A 17500-nucleotide genomic window follows, 5' to 3' on the forward strand; every position below is an offset into this window, starting at 1 on the left:
CACAGCACCTCTGCCGGGCCTACCAACAACCCCTGCCACCGTGGTCACCCCTGTCGACAATTCAGCTACCCCTGACATCTTTTCAAACATTCCTGCCAACCTCGGCGCCCCCCCCCCCCCCAGCAGCAGTTTCCCGCCCCGTGTCACCCGTGCCATTAGCTATGCCACCTCTGTCAGTCCTTGTAATATCCCTGCTAACCTTACCACCATTCCCTGTCACCTTTCCTTGCCGTCATCCTCTGTCACCCTAGCCACCATGCCTTACCACCATCCCCTGTCAACAAACGCAAATACCCCTACCAACCCTTACCATACCCCACTACCATCCCCTACCAACCCTTACCATACCCCACTACCATCCCCTACCAACCCTTACCATACCCCCACTACCATCCCCTACCAACCCTTACCATACCCCACTACCATCCCCTACCAACCCTTACCATACCCCACTACCATCCCCTACCAACCCTTACCATACCCCACTACCATCCCCTACCAACCCTTACCATACCCCACTACCATCCCCTACCAACCCTTAGCATACCCCACTACCATCCCCTACCAACGCTTACCATACCCCACTACCATCCCCTACCAACCCTTACCATACCCCACTACCAACCCCTACCAACCCTTACCATACCCCACTATCATCCCCCTACCAACCCTTACCATACCCCACTACCATCCCCAGCCAAACCCTTACCATACCCACACTACCATCCCCTGACCATCCCCATCCAACCCTTACCATACCCCACTACCATCCCTACCAACCCTTACCATACCCCACTACCATCCCCTGCCAACCCTTACCATACCCCACTACCATCCCCTGCCAACCCTTACCATACCCCACTACCATCCCCTACCAACCCTTACCATACCCCACTACCATCCCCAGCCAACCCTTACCATACCCCACTACCATCCCCTGACCATCCCCATCCAACCCTTTCCCTACCCCACTAACATCCCCTACCAACCCTTACCATACCCCACTACCATCCCCTACCAACCCTTACCATACCCCACTACCATCCCCTACCAACCCTTACCATACCCACACTACCCATCCCCAGCCAACCCTTACCATACCCCACTACCATCCCCTGACCATCCCCATCCAACCCTTACCATACCCCACTGCCATCCCCTACCAACCCTTACCATACCCCACTACCATCCCCTGCCAACCCTTACCATACCCCACTACCATCCCCTGCCAACCCTTACCATACCCCACTACCATCCCCTACCAACCCTTACCATACCCCACTACCATCCCCAGCCAACCCTTACCATACCCCACTACCATCCCCTGCCAACCCTTACCATACCCCACTACCATCCCCTACCAACCCTTACCATACCCCACTACCATCCCCCACCAACCCTTACCATACCCACCACCATCCCCTGACCATCCCCTACCAACCCTTACCATACCCCACCACCATCCCCTACCAACCCTTACCATACCCCACTACCATCCCCTACCAACCCTTACCATACCCCACTACCATCCCCTACCAACCCTTACCATACCCCCACTACCATCCCCCACCAACCCTTACCATACCCCACCACCATCCCCTGACCATCCCCAGCCAACCCTTACCATACCCCACTACCATCCCCTACCAACCCTTATCATACCCCACTACCATCCCCTACCAACCTTTACCATACCCCACTACCATCCCCTACCAACCCTTACCATACCCCACTACCATTCCCCACCAACCCTTACCATACCCCACTACCATCCCCTACCAACCCTTATCATACCCCACTACCATCCCCTACCAACCTTTACCATACCCCACTACCATCCCCTACCAACCACTTACCATACCCCACTACCATCCCCTGCCAACCCTTACCATACCCCACTACCATCCCCTACCAACCCTTACCATACCCCACTACCATCCCCTACCAACCCCTTACCATACCCCACCACCATCCCTTGACCATCCCCTACCAACCCTTACCATACCCCACCACCATCCCCCTGACCATCCCCAGCCAACCCTTACCATACCCCACTACCATCCCCTACCAACCCTTATCATACCCCACTACCATCCCCTACCAACCTTTACCATACCCCACTACCATCCCCTACCAACCCTTTACCATACCCCACTACCATTCCCCACCAACCTTACCATACCCCACCACCATCCCTTGACCATCCCCTACCAACCCTTACCATACCCCACCACCATCCCCTGACCATCCCCAGCCAACCCTTACCTTACCCCACTACCATCCCCTACCAACCCTTATCATACCCCACTACCATCCCCTACCAACCCTTACTATACCCCACTACCATCCCCCACCAACCCTTACCATACCCCACTACCATCCCCCACCAACCCTTACCATACCCCACTACCATCCCCTACCAACCCTTACCATACCCAACTACCATCCCCCACCAACCCTTACCCATACCCCACTACCATCCCCCACCAACCCTTACCATACCCCACTACCATCCCCTACCAACCCTTATCATACCCCACTACCATCCCCTACCAACCCTTATCATACCCCACTACCATCCCCTACCAACCCTTACCATACCCCACTACCATCCCCTACCAACCCTTACCATACCCCACTACCATCCCCTACCAACCCTTACCATACCCCACTACCACCCCCCACCACCCTTACCCATACCCCCACTACCATCCCCTACCAACCCTTACCATACCCCACTACCATCCCCTACCAACCCTTACCATACCCCACTACCATCCCCTACCAACCCTTACCATACCCCACTACCATCCCCTACCAACCCTTACCATACCCCACTACCATCCCCTGACCATCCCCTACCAACCCTTACCATAACCCACCACCATCCCCTACCAACCCTTACCATACCCCACTACCATCCCCTACCAACCCTTACCATACCCCACTACCATCCCCTACTAACCCTTACCATACCCCACTACCATCCCCTACCAACCCTTACCATACCCCACTACCATCCCCTACCCCCCCTTATCATACCCCACCACCCTCCCCTGCCAACCCTTACCATACCCCACTACCATCCCCTACCAACCCTTACCATACCCCACTACCATCCCCCACCAACCCTTACCATACCCCACTACCATCCCCTACCAACCCTTACCATACCCCACTACCATCCCCTACCAACCCTTACCATACCCCACTACCATCCCCTACCAACCCTTACCATACCCCACTACCATCCCCCACCAACCCTTACCATACCCCACTACCATCCCCTACCAACCCTTATCATACCCCCACTACCATCCCCTACCAACCCTTACCATACCCCACTACCATCCCCTACCAACCCTTACCATATCCCACTACCATCCCCCACCAACCCTTACCATACCCCACTACCATCCCCTACCAACCCTTACCATACCCCACTACCATCCCCCACCAACCCTTACCATACCACACCACCATCCCCTGACCATCCCCTACCAACCCTTACCATACCCCACTACCATCCCCTACCAACCCTTACCATACCCCACTACCATCCCCTACCAACCCTTACCATACCCCACTACCATCCCCCACCAACCCTTACCATACCCCACTACCATCCCCTACCAACCCTTACCATACCCCACTACCATCCCCCACCAACCCTTACCATACCCCACTACCATCCCCTACCAACCCTTACCATACTCCACCACCATCCCCTGACCATCCCCTACCAACCCTTACCATACCCCACTACCATCCCCTGACCATCCCCTACCAACCCTTACCATACCCCACTACCATCCCCTACCAACCCTTACCATACCCCACTACCATCCCCTACCAACCCTTACCATACCCCACTACCATCCCCTACCAACCCTTACCATACCACATTACCATCCCCTGACCATCCCCTATCAACCCTTACCATACCCCACTACCATCCCCTACCAACCCTTACCCTACCCCACTACCCTCCCCTACCAAACCTTACCATACCCCACTACCCTCCCCCCCCAAACCTTACCATACCCCACTACCATCCCCTACCAACCCTTGCCGTACCCCACTACCATCCCCTACCAACCCTTACCATACCCCACTACCATCCCCTACCAACCCTTACCATACCCCACTACCATCCCCCACCAACCCTTACCATACCCCACTACCATCCCCTACCAACCCTTACCATACCCCACTACCATCCCCTACCAACCCTTACCATACCCCACTACCATCCCCTACCAAACCTTACCATACCCCACTACCATCCCCTACCAACCCTTACCATACCCCACTACCATCCCCTACCAACCCTTGCCGTACCCCACTACCATCCCCTACCAACCCTTACCATACCCCACTACCATCCCCTACCAACCCTTACCATACCCCACTACCATCCCTACCAACCCTTACCATACCCCACTACCATCCCCCACCAACCCTTACCATACCCCACTACCATCCCCTACCAACCCTTACCATACCCCACTACCATCCCCTACCAACCCTTACCATACCCCACCACCATCCCCTGACCATCCCCTACCAACCCTTACCATACCCCACTACCATCCCCTGACCATCCCCTACCAACCCTTACCATACCCCACTACCATCCCCTACCAACCCTTACCATACCCCACCACCATCCCCTGACCATCCCCTACCAACCCTTACCATACCCCACTACCATCCCCTACCAACCCTTACCATACCCCACCACCATCCCCTAACCATCCCCTACCAACCCTTACCATACCCCACCACCATCCCCTGACCATCCCCTACCAACCCTTACCATACCACACCACCATCCCCTTACCATCCCCTACCAACCCTTACCATACCCCACTACCATCCCCTACCAACCCTTACCATACCCCACTACCATCCCCTACCAACCCCTTCCATACCCCACTACCATCCCCCACCAACGCTTACCATACCCCACTACCATCCCCTACCAACCCTTACCATACCCCACTACCATCCCCTACCAACCCTTACCATACCCCACTACCATCCCCTACCAACCCTTACCATACCCCACCACCATCCCCTGACCATCCCCTACCAACTCTTACCATACCCCACTACCATCCCCTACCAACCCTTACCATACCACACCACCATCCCCCGACCCTCCCCTATCAACCCTTACCATACCCCACTACCATCCCCTACCAACCCTTACCATACCCCACTACCATCCACTACCAACCCTTACCATACCACACCACCATCCCCTGACCATCCCCTACCAACCCTTACCATACCCCACTACCATCCCCTACCAACCCTTACCATACCCCACTACCATCCCCTACCAACCCTTACCATACCCCACCACCATCCCCTAACCATCCCCTACCAACACTTACCATAACCCACCACCATCCTCTGACCATCCCCTACCAACCCTTACCATACCCCACTACCATCCCCTACCAACCCTTACCATACCCCACTACCATCCCCTGACCATCCCCTACCAACCCTTACCATACCCCACTACCATCCCCTACCAACCCTTACCATACCCCACTACCATCCCCTGACCATCCCCTACCAACCCTTACCATACCCCACCACCATCCCCTACCATCCCCTACCAACCCTTACCATACCCCACTACCATCCCCTACCAACCCTTACCATACCCCACCACCATCCACTACCATCCCCTACCAACCCTTACCATACCCCACTACCATCCCCTACCAACCCTTACCATACCCCACTACCATCCCCTACCAACCCTTACCATCCCCAGCCAACCCTGCCACCGCCCGCCTTCAGCAAGCGTTCAATTACACATTCTCGCACAAGGCAATCACTGGCCTTTTGTCTGACTTGCTGCCCTAAATGTGGATTCGCGCCGCACTAAGAGCCCGTTGATAGCTGGGGGAGAGAGAGAGTGGGGAGAGGGAGGGAGAGAGGGAGGGAGGGGGGAGAGAAAGAGGGAGAGAGGGGGAAAGGAGCGGGAGGGGGGGGGGAGGGGGAGGGAGGGGGGAGAGAAAGAGGGAGGGGGGAGAGAAAGAGGGAGAGAGGGGGAAAGGGGGGGAGAGAGGGAGGGAGGGGGGAGAGAAAGAGGGAGGGAGGGGGGAGAAAGAGGGAGAGAGGGGGAAAGGGGGGAAAGGAGCGGGAAAGGGGGCGAGAGAGGGAGGGAGGGGGGAGAGAAAGAGGGAGGGAGGGGGAGAGAGAGTAAGGAAGAGAGAGAGTATTTGCGAGGGAGAAAGAGAAAGAGGGAGGGAGGGAAGGAGAGATAGAGAGGAAGAGACGGAGGGAAGGGCGAAGAGAGAGAGGAAGAGAGGGGGAAAGGGAGCGGGAGGGGGGGAGAGAGTAAAGAATAGAGATAGTATTAGCGAGGGAGAAAGAGAAACGTACGAGAGAGAGAAGGGGGGAGGAAGAGACGGAGGGAAGGACCGAGAGAGAGAGAGAGAGGGAGTGAGGGAGGGAGGAGGGGTGAGAGAGAGGAAAGGAGGGAGAGAGGGAGGGAGGGGAGGAGAGAGAGAGAGTAAGGAATAGAGAGGGTATTAGCGAGGGAGAAAGAGAAACGTACGAGAGAGAGAAGGGGGGGGAGGAAGAGACGGAGAGAGAGAAGGGGGAGGGAGAGAGGGAGGGAAGGAGTAGGGAGCGAGGGTGGGGTGAGTGGTAGAGGGAGAGAGGATAGAGAGGGAGAGGGAGTGGGAGGAGAAGGGGGAGGGAAAGTGAGAGGAAGAAGAAGAGGGACGGTGAGAGAGAGAAAGATATAGGGAGAGATAGGGGGGGAGGGGAGGGAGGGGGAGATTCTAGGGAAAGAGGAAGAGGGGGAGAGGGAAGGAAAGAGAGAGAGAGAGGTGGAGGGAGGGAGAAAGAGAAAGGGACAGAGGAGAGAAAGAAAGAGGTGGGAGGGAGAGGGAGAAAGAGATGGAATGGGGATAAAGGGAAGAGAAAGAAAGGAAAGAGGGAGGAGAGGAAAGCAAACATGATCAAGATGAGAGGACAGACACAGAGAGAGCTAAAGAGAGTAGACAGGCAGAGGATGAGAAAGAACAATAAATGCACACATGAACAGACACACATACGAACGTACACACACGCATAAAAAAGACTTTTTTCTTTCTTTCTTTTTATAAAGACTGTGGCTGAAAACTTGATTAAAATGTTCAATAAAAAGAATAAATAATCATTTTTCACAAATTTAAGGTCGTCGTTATCATACATTTTTATTTGTGAAGAGTATTGCCAATTATTGTCGATAATGTCCTTTTGTTCATTATTTCATCACGTTATCATCATCCTTATTATTCCTATAATTATTGCAATTTTTGTTATGATCATTGTGATTATAATGAGAGATAATTTTTCAGTTAATATTAGTATTCGAATTTTGAAAATCAGAATGTCAGTTAGCAACATTATATCACAATATCAAAAATGATAATTATGATAATAATGATGATAACGACAATAACAGTAACAATGATGATAGCAATAATAATAACGATGGTAACAATAAGAACAATAATTGCAGTATCAACTAGAAGTCCTCAGTGAGCGTATACCTCCGCCAAGCGGTTAGGGGTAACTGATGCATTTTTTTTTTTTTTTTTTTTTTTTTATCCTGGATCAAATCATGGTCCGCATCACCACCGAAAACCAATGATATCTAAGTTGGGCTAAGACACACCTCTGGTAAGAATCTGTTCATATCTTCTTGAGTTATCCTGCTAACCCATGCACAAACATACAAACTAACTAACAACCGCTAACATGAATATAACTTCCTTGGTAGGGATAATAATGATAATAACTATAATGATGATTATAGTAGCGATGATAATACTGATGACAATGATATTGTTATATTTATCGATTGTAATAATAACGGCAATGATAAAAGTAATATTACTACAAGTAATGATAATAGTAGTAAAAGAACTTACTCACAGTAATAGTAGTAATAATACTTATAATAGCAATAGCAATAATAATGTTTAGCGAGACCCATGGAAATTCCTTGAAGTAAAAAAAAAAAAAAAAAAAAAAAAAAAAGAAAAAAAAAAATCAACTCTCCTTCCTTCTCTCACTCCTTTCTTCTCCTACCTTCCTTCCTATCTTCCTTCATAACCCCCTCCCCTTTCAGATAGTCGTCTGAATAATAAGAAGTGTATAAACTGACGGTCAAATTCGACGTAGTGTACTCGCCTCAAAGATGATGATAATAATAATAATAACAATAGTAAAAATAGTCATGATAACGATGATGATAATAACAAAAAAAAATATTGATGATAATAATCATAAAGATAATGATAATAATAGCGTTAGAAGAGGATTCTTTTAGATTTGTGTCTGTATGCCGAACCTTGATATTCATATTGTCAGCTATCATCGTTTCCTTGTCCTCGTTCTTTCGCTTCCTTATTTCCTCGTTCCCTTGTTTCTGCGTTCTTTCGTTTCCTTGTTTCCTCGTTCCCTTGTGCCATCGTTCCCATGTTCCCTTGTTTCCGCGTTCTTTCGTTCCCTTGTTTCACCGTTCTATCGTTCCCATGTTTCCTCGTTCTTTCGTTTCCTTCTTTCACCGTTTCCTCGTTCTCTCGTTCCGTTGTTCCCTCGTTACCTTGTTTCCACGTTCTTTCGTTTCCTTGTTTCCTCGTTCCATTGTGCCATCGTTCCCATGTTCCCTTGTTTCTGCGTTCTTTCGTTTCCTTGTTTCCTCGTTCCATTGTGCCATCGTTCCCATGTTCCCTTGTTTCTGCGTTCTTTCGTTTCCTTGTTTCCTCGTTCCATTGTGCCATCGTTCCCATGTTCCCTTGTTTCTGCGTTCTTTCGTTTCCTTGTTTCCTCGTTCCATTGTGCCATCGTTCCCATGTTCCCTTGTTTCTGCGTTCTTTCGTTTCCTTGTTTCCTCGTTCCATTGTGCCATCGTTCCCATGTTCCCTTGTTTCTGCGTTCTTTCGTTTCCTTGTTTCCTCGTTCCATTGTGCCATCGTTCCCATGTTCCCTTGTTTCTGCGTTCTTTCGTTTCCTTGTTTCCTCGTTCCATTGTGCCATCGTTCCCATGTTCCCTTGTTTCTGCGTTCTTTCGTTTCCTTGTTTCCTCGTTCCATTGTGCCATCGTTCCCATGTTCCCTTGTTTCTGCGTTCTTTCGTTTCCTTGTTTCCTCGTTCCATTGTGCCATCGTTCCCATGTTCCCTTGTTTCTGCGTTCTTTCGTTTCCTTGTTTCCTCGTTCCATTGTGCCATCGTTCCCATGTTCCCTTGTTTCCGCGTTCTTTCGTTCCCTTGTTTCACCGTTCTATCGTTCCCATGTTTCCACGTTCTTTCGTTTCCTTGTTTCCTCGTTCCATTGTGCCATCGTTCCCATGTTCCCTTGTTTCTGCGTTCTTTCGTTTCCTTGTTTCACCGTTCTATCGTTCCCATGTTTCCTCGTTCTTTCGTTTCCTTGTTTCACCGTTTCCTCGTTCTCTCGTTCCGTTGTTCCCTCGTTACCTTGTTTCCACGTTCTTTCGTTTCCTTGTTTCCTCGTTCCCTTGTGCCATCGTTCCCATGTTCCCTTGTTTCCGCGTTCTTTCGTTCCCTTGTTTCACCGTTCTATCGTTCCCATGTTTCCTCGTTCTTTCGTTTCCTTGTTTCACCGTTTCCTCGTTCTCTCGTTCCGTTGTTCCCTCGTTACCTTGTTTCCACGTTCTTTCGTTTCCTTGTTTCCTCGTTCCATTGTGCCATCGTTCCCATGTTCCCTTGTTTCTGCGTTCTTTCGTTTCCTTGTTTCCTCGTTCCATTGTGCCATCGTTCCCATGTTCCCTTGTTTCTGCGTTCTTTCGTTTCCTTGTTTCCTCGTTCCATTGTGCCATCGTTCCCATGTTCCCTTGTTTCTGCGTTCTTTCGTTTCCTTGTTTCCTCGTTCCATTGTGCCATCGTTCCCATGTTCCCTTGTTTCCGCGTTCTTTCGTTCCCTTGTTTCACCGTTCTATCGTTCCCATGTTTCCACGTTCTTTCGTTTCCTTGTTTCCTCGTTCCATTGTGCCATCGTTCCCATGTTCCCTTGTTTCTGCGTTCTTTCGTTTCCTTGTTTCACCGTTCTATCGTTCCCATGTTTCCTCGTTCTTTCGTTTCCTTGTTTCACCGTTTCCTCGTTCTCTCGTTCCGTTGTTCCCTCGTTACCTTGTTTCCACGTTCTTTCGTTTCCTTGTTTCCTCGTTCCATTGTGCCATCGTTCCCATGTTCCCTTGTTTCTGCGTTCTTTCGTTTCCTTGTTTCCTCGTTCCATTGTGCCATCGTTCCCATGTTCCCTTGTTTCTGCGTTCTTTCGTTTCCTTGTTTCCTCGTTCCATTGTGCCATCGTTCCCATGTTCCCTTGTTTCTGCGTTCTTTCGTTTCCTTGTTTCCTCGTTCCATTGTGCCATCGTTCCCATGTTCCCTTGTTTCTGCGTTCTTTCGTTTCCTTGTTTCCTCGTTCCATTGTGCCATCGTTCCCATGTTCCCTTGTTTCTGCGTTCTTTCGTTTCCTTGTTTCCTCGTTCCATTGTGCCATCGTTCCCATGTTCCCTTGTTTCCGCGTTCTTTCGTTCCCTTGTTTCACCGTTCTATCGTTCCCATGTTTCCACGTTCTTTCGTTTCCTTGTTTCCTCGTTCCATTGTGCCATCGTTCCCATGTTCCCTTGTTTCCGCGTTCTTTCGTTCCCTTGTTTCACCGTTCTATCGTTCCCATGTTTCCACGTTCTTTCGTTTCCTTGTTTCCTCGTTCCATTGTGCCATCGTTCCCATGTTCCCTTGTTTCTGCGTTCTTTCGTTTCCTTGTTTCCTCGTTCCATTGTGCCATCGTTCCCATGTTCCCTTGTTTCCGCGTTCTTTCGTTCCCTTGTTTCACCGTTCTATCGTTCCCATGTTTCCACGTTCTTTCGTTTCCTTGTTTCCTCGTTCCATTGTGCCATCGTTCCCATGTTCCCTTGTTTCCGCGTTCTTTCGTTCCCTTGTTTCACCGTTCTATCGTTCCCATGTTTCCGCGTTCTTTCGTTCCCTTGTTTCACCGTTTCCTCGTTCTCTCGTTCCGTTGTTCCCTCGTTACCTTGCTTCCACGTTCTTTCGTTTCCTTGCTCCCTCGTTCCTTGTTCCCTTGTTCCCCTGTTCGTTTGTTCCCTCGTTCCCTTATGCCATCGTTCCCTTGTTTCCTTGTTTCCGCGTTCTCTCGTTCCCTTGTTTCCTCGTGTTTTTTTTTTGTTTGTTTGTTTGTTTGTTTGTTTTTTAATAAAAAATAATTATGATAATAATAATGACTACACATGATAGTAATAATAGTGATTAACATAACAGTAATAAAAATAAGATTGATAAAGATAATATCTTTATAATTATTATTACTATCATTATTAATAGTAATAATATTAATGATAATAGTTTTAGTAATAATAACAACAATAATGATAATGATAGCAGCTGTAATTTCATTATTAGTAGTAATGAAATTGATGGAAATGATGATAATGATAATTATGATAATAAAGATGAGTATGATAATAATAATATTAACAATGATAACCATTATAATAATAGTGGTTATGATAATATTAACAACAATAATAATTATGATAATAGCGATGATGATAATAATGATAAAAATAGTAATTATGATGATGATAATAACGATTGTTATGTTGATAACAATGATTATTCATAATGGTGATGATAATGATAATAATAATGATAATACGAATTACAATAATGATAATGAAAATAAGAAGGGTAATAGCAATGGTAATAATAATGATAATAACAACAACAACAATAATAACAATAGCAATAACGATTACAGTAATGATAATAATGATCATAATAATGACAACAACAATAACTACAATAAAATAATGATAAAATTCATGTCAACAGCAAAAAACATCAACACGGACAGTAGCAATAATAATAGTTATTTTATCATAGTAAATTGTACGGGTTCTCGTAGTAATGTTTTGCTGCATTCTTTTTTTATATTAGCAAAACAACTTGGCAGTTCCGACATGCCATAAAAACACAGTACATATTAATATACAACTCAAAGGTGTTTTCATGTAAATATATATAATTGCACAGACTTCGTACTTCCCCTAAAAAAAAAATGTTGGGTAAATGATAATATCTGAGTAAAATTATATTTAAAAAATGTATATTTAGATTAAAAAGGGAAATTATGGTACACATGATTGTATGTATTATAAATTTCATAATTTACCTGCCAGTTCATTTAGGAAATTAATAATATTAATTACACATCAATGCAAATTCCAACAACACATGAATATAACCTGGTCGACTGTAATACAACTTTTGCTCTATTTCTGAAACAGCTTTCAATCGAACTGAACATAATCGAATGAATATTAACGTAAATCAAAGTATTCAAAGGATTAAACGAAACAATATAACACAAATTGATAAGTTTCACCATATAATAACAGTGATGATAACATTAAGGATAATATCAATGATAATGATAATAATAATGATGAGGATGATATTTAAAATAACAATGATAAGAGAATACTGATAACTAGAAAGACTCAGAGAGCGCATACCTCAGCCAAGGCAATAGGGTCACTGATGCAGAAAGAATATTCAGTTAAGCAAAGACACAGCTCTGGTTAAATTTTAATATCCGTCCATAACTTTTTTTCTGGATCCGGATAACCACCATAATTTAATGGAATTTAAGTTAGGCTAATATACCTCTCGTAAAAAAATAGAATGAAATGAAAAATAAAAATATTTAAAAAATGAGCTGCCCTGCTCACCAATTAACAAATTAACAGACTAACCAGCGCGACCGAAAACATAACCTGCTTAACGGAGGTAATAATAATGATAATAATATTAAGAATGATAATGACAATAATAGCAATGGTAATGATAATGATAATAACGTAATTATATTGATGATGATAACAATGATCACAATGATGATAACAGTATTCGTAATAATAGTAAAATATCCTCCTCTCACGCTGTTCAAATTTTCAACTCGGATAAGGATTATTATTTCCTTTTTACGTAATTTCGATTGTGAAAGTTGTAGAATAATGATCGATATTTTGTTGCTGTGTCATCATCAAAATTCCATGTAGCGTTGAATATACAGCATCAAAACATACCAGTCACATCTCGTGTTGTGCGAAATTGTTCATTTTCATTCACTTCTGCTTTCTATTTATCTTGTGTCATGGAATTAGATGAATGTCCCTGAGCTAGCCATAGAAAGTCATGGTCGTCTACTCGCTAGTATATCAAGTATATTATTATTATTATTATTATTATTACATCACCATCATTATTAACATCATCATTGTTATTCTCATCAGTGTTATCATTATAATTATCCTTTTTGCTGTTCTCATCACTATAGTGATCATCATTATCATTATCGTTATTATCTTCATCATCACCACCATCATCATCACCATCATCATTAGTATCATCATCATTATCAATATCATCATTGCTATTACCATTATCCCTGTTAGTATAATTACCATCATTGTGGTTAACATTACCATTATTATCATCATTTTAATTATTACCCTCTTGATACAGCAGTCTGACAAGTTTTAGTATTGGCGCTAATAACATTATCGTTCTTAATGTTAAAATGATAACGCTAATGAACATAATGATATTTGGACTTGGTTGCTTCGTTGTTTAGCCTCCACAAGCTATAAGCTTAATGCCGGGAATAGACTGAAATGCAATGTATTTTGAAATAAGAGAGAGAGGGGGGAGGGAGGGAAAGAGAGGGAGGGAGAGAGAGAGGGGGAGCGAAGGGAGGGAGGGAAGGGAGAGGGGGAGAGAAGGGGGAGAGAAGGGAGGGAGAGAGGGGGAGAGAGAGAGGGAGGGAGGGAGAGAGAGGGAGGGGGAGGGGGAGGGAGATGGAGAGATAGCGAGAGAGGGATGGGGAGGGAGTGAGAGAGAGAGAGAGAGGGAGGAAGAGAGAGAGGGGGGGGGAGGGGGAGGGAGATGGAGAGATAGAGAGAGAGAGATGGGAGAGAGGGAGAAAGAGAGAGGGGGGAGAAGGGATGGAGAGAAAGAAAGATAGAGAGAGAGAGAGAGAGAGAGAGAGAGAGAGAGAGAGAGAGAGAAACTGAGAGGCAGACAGACGGATGTATGTTGATAGATTGATCGATAGACAGAGAAAAGGTTGAAGAGAGAAACAAAGAGGGAGGCAGGTGAAAGAATGGTGGAGAAATAAAGCAGAGGAGCAAGAGAGAAAAAGAGAAAAAGAGGCATGCAGGAAAAAAGTGAAAAAACATGGAATGAATGAAATGGAGAGAAAGGAATGAAAAGAAAGAACTAAAAAGGCAAAGAAGAACAATAATAAAGAAACTGCTAGAGAGTTAAGAACAGAAAGAAATAAAGAAACAAGGAAGAGAGAAATTACGAAATAAAATAGAGGGAAGCAAAAAAAAAAGAGAGTCAAGGCAATAAAAGAGAGAGAAAAAGAGAGAGAGAGATCTCGGACGAATTCTGTTTTTCCTCCTTCCTTCCCGTTTCTCCAGTCCACTCTCTCTTCTCCCCCCCCCCCCGTTCCCTATCTTCCCCTCTCCGACCCTACCAGTTCCCCACCCTCTCCCCTTTTCATTTCTCCTTCACCCAGTACCCTCTCTAGTCTAACCAGTTCTCCATCACTCTCCCTTCTCCACCATTCGCCTTTCCTTTTCCCCACCTCCCTTCCTCAGCTCCACCTATCTCCCCTATCCTTACTTACGTCTTATCCTTTCCCTACTTCCCTTCCCAAGCTCCACCCTTCCCCACCTTCCATTTTCCTTCCCCCAACTCCTCCCTCTTCCCCAAGTCCACCCATTACCCCGTTCCTTACCCACCCTTCCCCACCTCCCACTTCCCTTCCTCCAACCCCTCCTTTGTCTTCCCCAAGTCCACCCATTACCCAGTTCCCTACCCTCTCTTCCCCAGCCCCAGCCTCTTACCACTTCCCTAACCCAACCCCACCCATTACCCACTTTCCTACCCTAGCTTTACCTTCTCTTACCACCTCCCTACCTTAGCCCCAGCCTCTCTTCCCCAACCCCACCTCTCTAACCAATCCCCACTTCCCTTCTCCTCCCCACCGCATCCGTCCCTTTCCCCTCCCCACCTAACCCCCACTTCCCTTCCCCTCCCCTTCCCCCGCCAGCGAAACAGCGCGCTCAAAAGAGACCGGACTGAGCACCGTCTCGCGGGAATTCCAAAAAGGCACTGAGAGAGGAGGAGCGGGTGGGGAGAGGGGCGGGGGAAGGGGGATGCGGCAGGAGGGGGGGGAAGGGGGCATTACTATAAGCTACTTTCTGCGGCAAATGCGGATTCCAGATTTATGCTTTGTAGTATTTAAGTAAGAATCCTCTGCCCATCTGGTCAACGAGTGCCAAACCCTCTTAGCTGCCGCCGACTTAGCGCGAAGTTTGGATTTTAGGAATAACCGATCGCTGTGTTCTTTTGTTTTGTTTTTGTTTTCGTTTATCTTTATCGTCATTTTTTGCCTTTTCCTATTCGTTGTTTCTCTTAACTTGACCTTTTTTCTTTTTTCTTTTTTTTAATTCACTCGATTCCCAATATCGAATATTCCTAATATAATCTAGATATTGTATTTATTTCCCCGTTTATTTTCACCGTTTATTTTTTATCGCCATTATTTTAACTTTTCCTGTGCGTTGTTTCTTTTATTTTGACCTTTTTTCTTGTTTTTCTTTTATCATTCACTCGATTCCCAATATCGAATATTCCTAATAGAGTAAGTGAATCTAGATAGTGTATTTATGCAGCTTACTAGTCGTAAAAAAAATTAGGTTTGTTGTCTCTTGGCAATACAATACAAAGCATCCATTATTTGCTTTTGTTATTATTATGAGAATTATCATTGTGATTATTAGTGACTGATAAAGATCTTCTCATTATCATAATTATCATTTTTGTTATCCTTATCAGTGTCAGTATCATTATCTCTTTCATCGTTAATATTTATGATACATCGTTAATGTATCTTTAACATTGTTAATAATTTGTTTTATTTCTTATCATGTTTTGATATCATGAACATCATTATCATTTTCATTGTTTGTAGCAATGGTATAATTATTATCATTACTATTGGTTTTATCATCATTACTATTATCATAATTTCTATTATTACCATTATCATCTTTATTATTATTGATATTATTGTCATTATTATAATAATCATCGTTATAAGTATTAGTATATTTTTATCATTATCATTATTATCATCATTTCATTATTATTACTACTTTTGTTGTTATCATTATTATCATTATCATTTTGTTATCATTATTATTATTATTATCATTATTATTATTATTATCATTATTATTATTATCATTATTATTATTATTATTATTATTATTATTATTATTATTATTATTATTATTATTATTATTATTATTATTATTATTATTATTATTATCATAATTATTATTACTTATTATAAATATCATTGTCTATCTATCTATATATACATGACATATTTATATATACATATATATATATTATATATTATATATACATATATATGTATGTATGTATGTATGGATGGATGGATGTATGTATGTGTGTGTGTGTGGGTGTGAATATAAATAGATAGATATTCAGATAGACTCTGCCAATAAAAACACAGAGAGGAAGTACTTGTACATCTTAACGTTGTAGAAGTTATTATACTTCTTCAATAACCATTCCCAAACAAAATGGCAGAAATTCCAATAAAATGTTGCAGAAAAAATGTGCTTTATATATAGAAAAAAGGTCGCATGCATTCTTGATGGAGAGGAAATATTAAAAACAAGCTTAACTTTCGCGGAATGGTAAAGACGTTTTCATGTATTTTCTTTTCTTTTCTTTTTTCTGTATTTTGTAGTTGAAGGAAATAAAACGGGAGAGACAGAAATGCTCAAAATTGAGAAAAAAATATTCAAGCATCGACTTCGATCAAAACTAGACCCCTCCCCCCCCAAAAAAAAAAAAATCATAATTTTTTAACGAAATATATACATTTTTGAAAGATGCCACATTCATTTCACAGACGTGTTAAAAAGCCCGCCAAAATCGTCCGCCATTTCGCAGAGCAAGACATACACAGAAAGACAAGCAGACAGATAGAAAAAGGGAGAGAGTTAGAATTCAGAGAAATACAAGATACTCAATTATCACAAATATAAAGTAGACCCTCCCCCCCCCTAATCCAAGAAAAAAAACTAGCAATCCGAATTTTTTTAACGATACATCCAAATTTTCGAAAGATGCCACACCCATCACACCAGAACTCGCGGAGACAAATGTGTCGAAAAGCCCGCCAAAATCTACCGCCTTTTCCTACTGCAAGACAAGACAGAAGAAAGGAGCGAGTTAGTATTGGAAAACAAATAACCACTGAAACACACCGAAATGAAAACCAGCAATGAAAATAAAAAGCAATTCATTTAACATTTGCATATCAAAATTC

General features: G+C 44.7%; 2 protein-coding genes across 2 annotated transcripts; both read right to left on the bottom strand.

Moving 5' to 3' along the window:
• Positions 1-8622: 8622 nt before the first annotated feature.
• Positions 8623-9261, bottom strand: LOC138865526 (uncharacterized). Its single transcript, XM_070136213.1, has one exon. The coding sequence runs from the start codon at positions 9259-9261 to the stop codon at positions 8623-8625; it is 639 nt and encodes a 212-aa protein (XP_069992314.1).
• Positions 9262-9976: 715 nt separating this feature from the next.
• Positions 9977-10549, bottom strand: LOC138865527 (uncharacterized). Its single transcript, XM_070136214.1, has one exon. It carries the CDS (start codon positions 10547-10549, stop codon positions 9977-9979), a length of 573 nt encoding a protein of 190 aa, XP_069992315.1.
• Between the last annotated feature and the right edge of the window lie 6951 nt (positions 10550-17500).

This window comes from Penaeus vannamei, chromosome 21 (assembly GCF_042767895.1).
Source record: "Penaeus vannamei isolate JL-2024 chromosome 21, ASM4276789v1, whole genome shotgun sequence".
Taxonomy (NCBI): Eukaryota; Metazoa; Arthropoda; class Malacostraca; order Decapoda; family Penaeidae; genus Penaeus; species Penaeus vannamei.

Coding starts and splice junctions, on each gene's coding strand:
- LOC138865526 (XM_070136213.1), bottom strand. CDS start 9,261: ATGGGAACGATGGCACAATGGAACGAGGAAACAAGGAAACGAAAGAAC.
- LOC138865527 (XM_070136214.1), bottom strand. CDS start 10,549: ATGGGAACGATGGCACAATGGAACGAGGAAACAAGGAAACGAAAGAAC.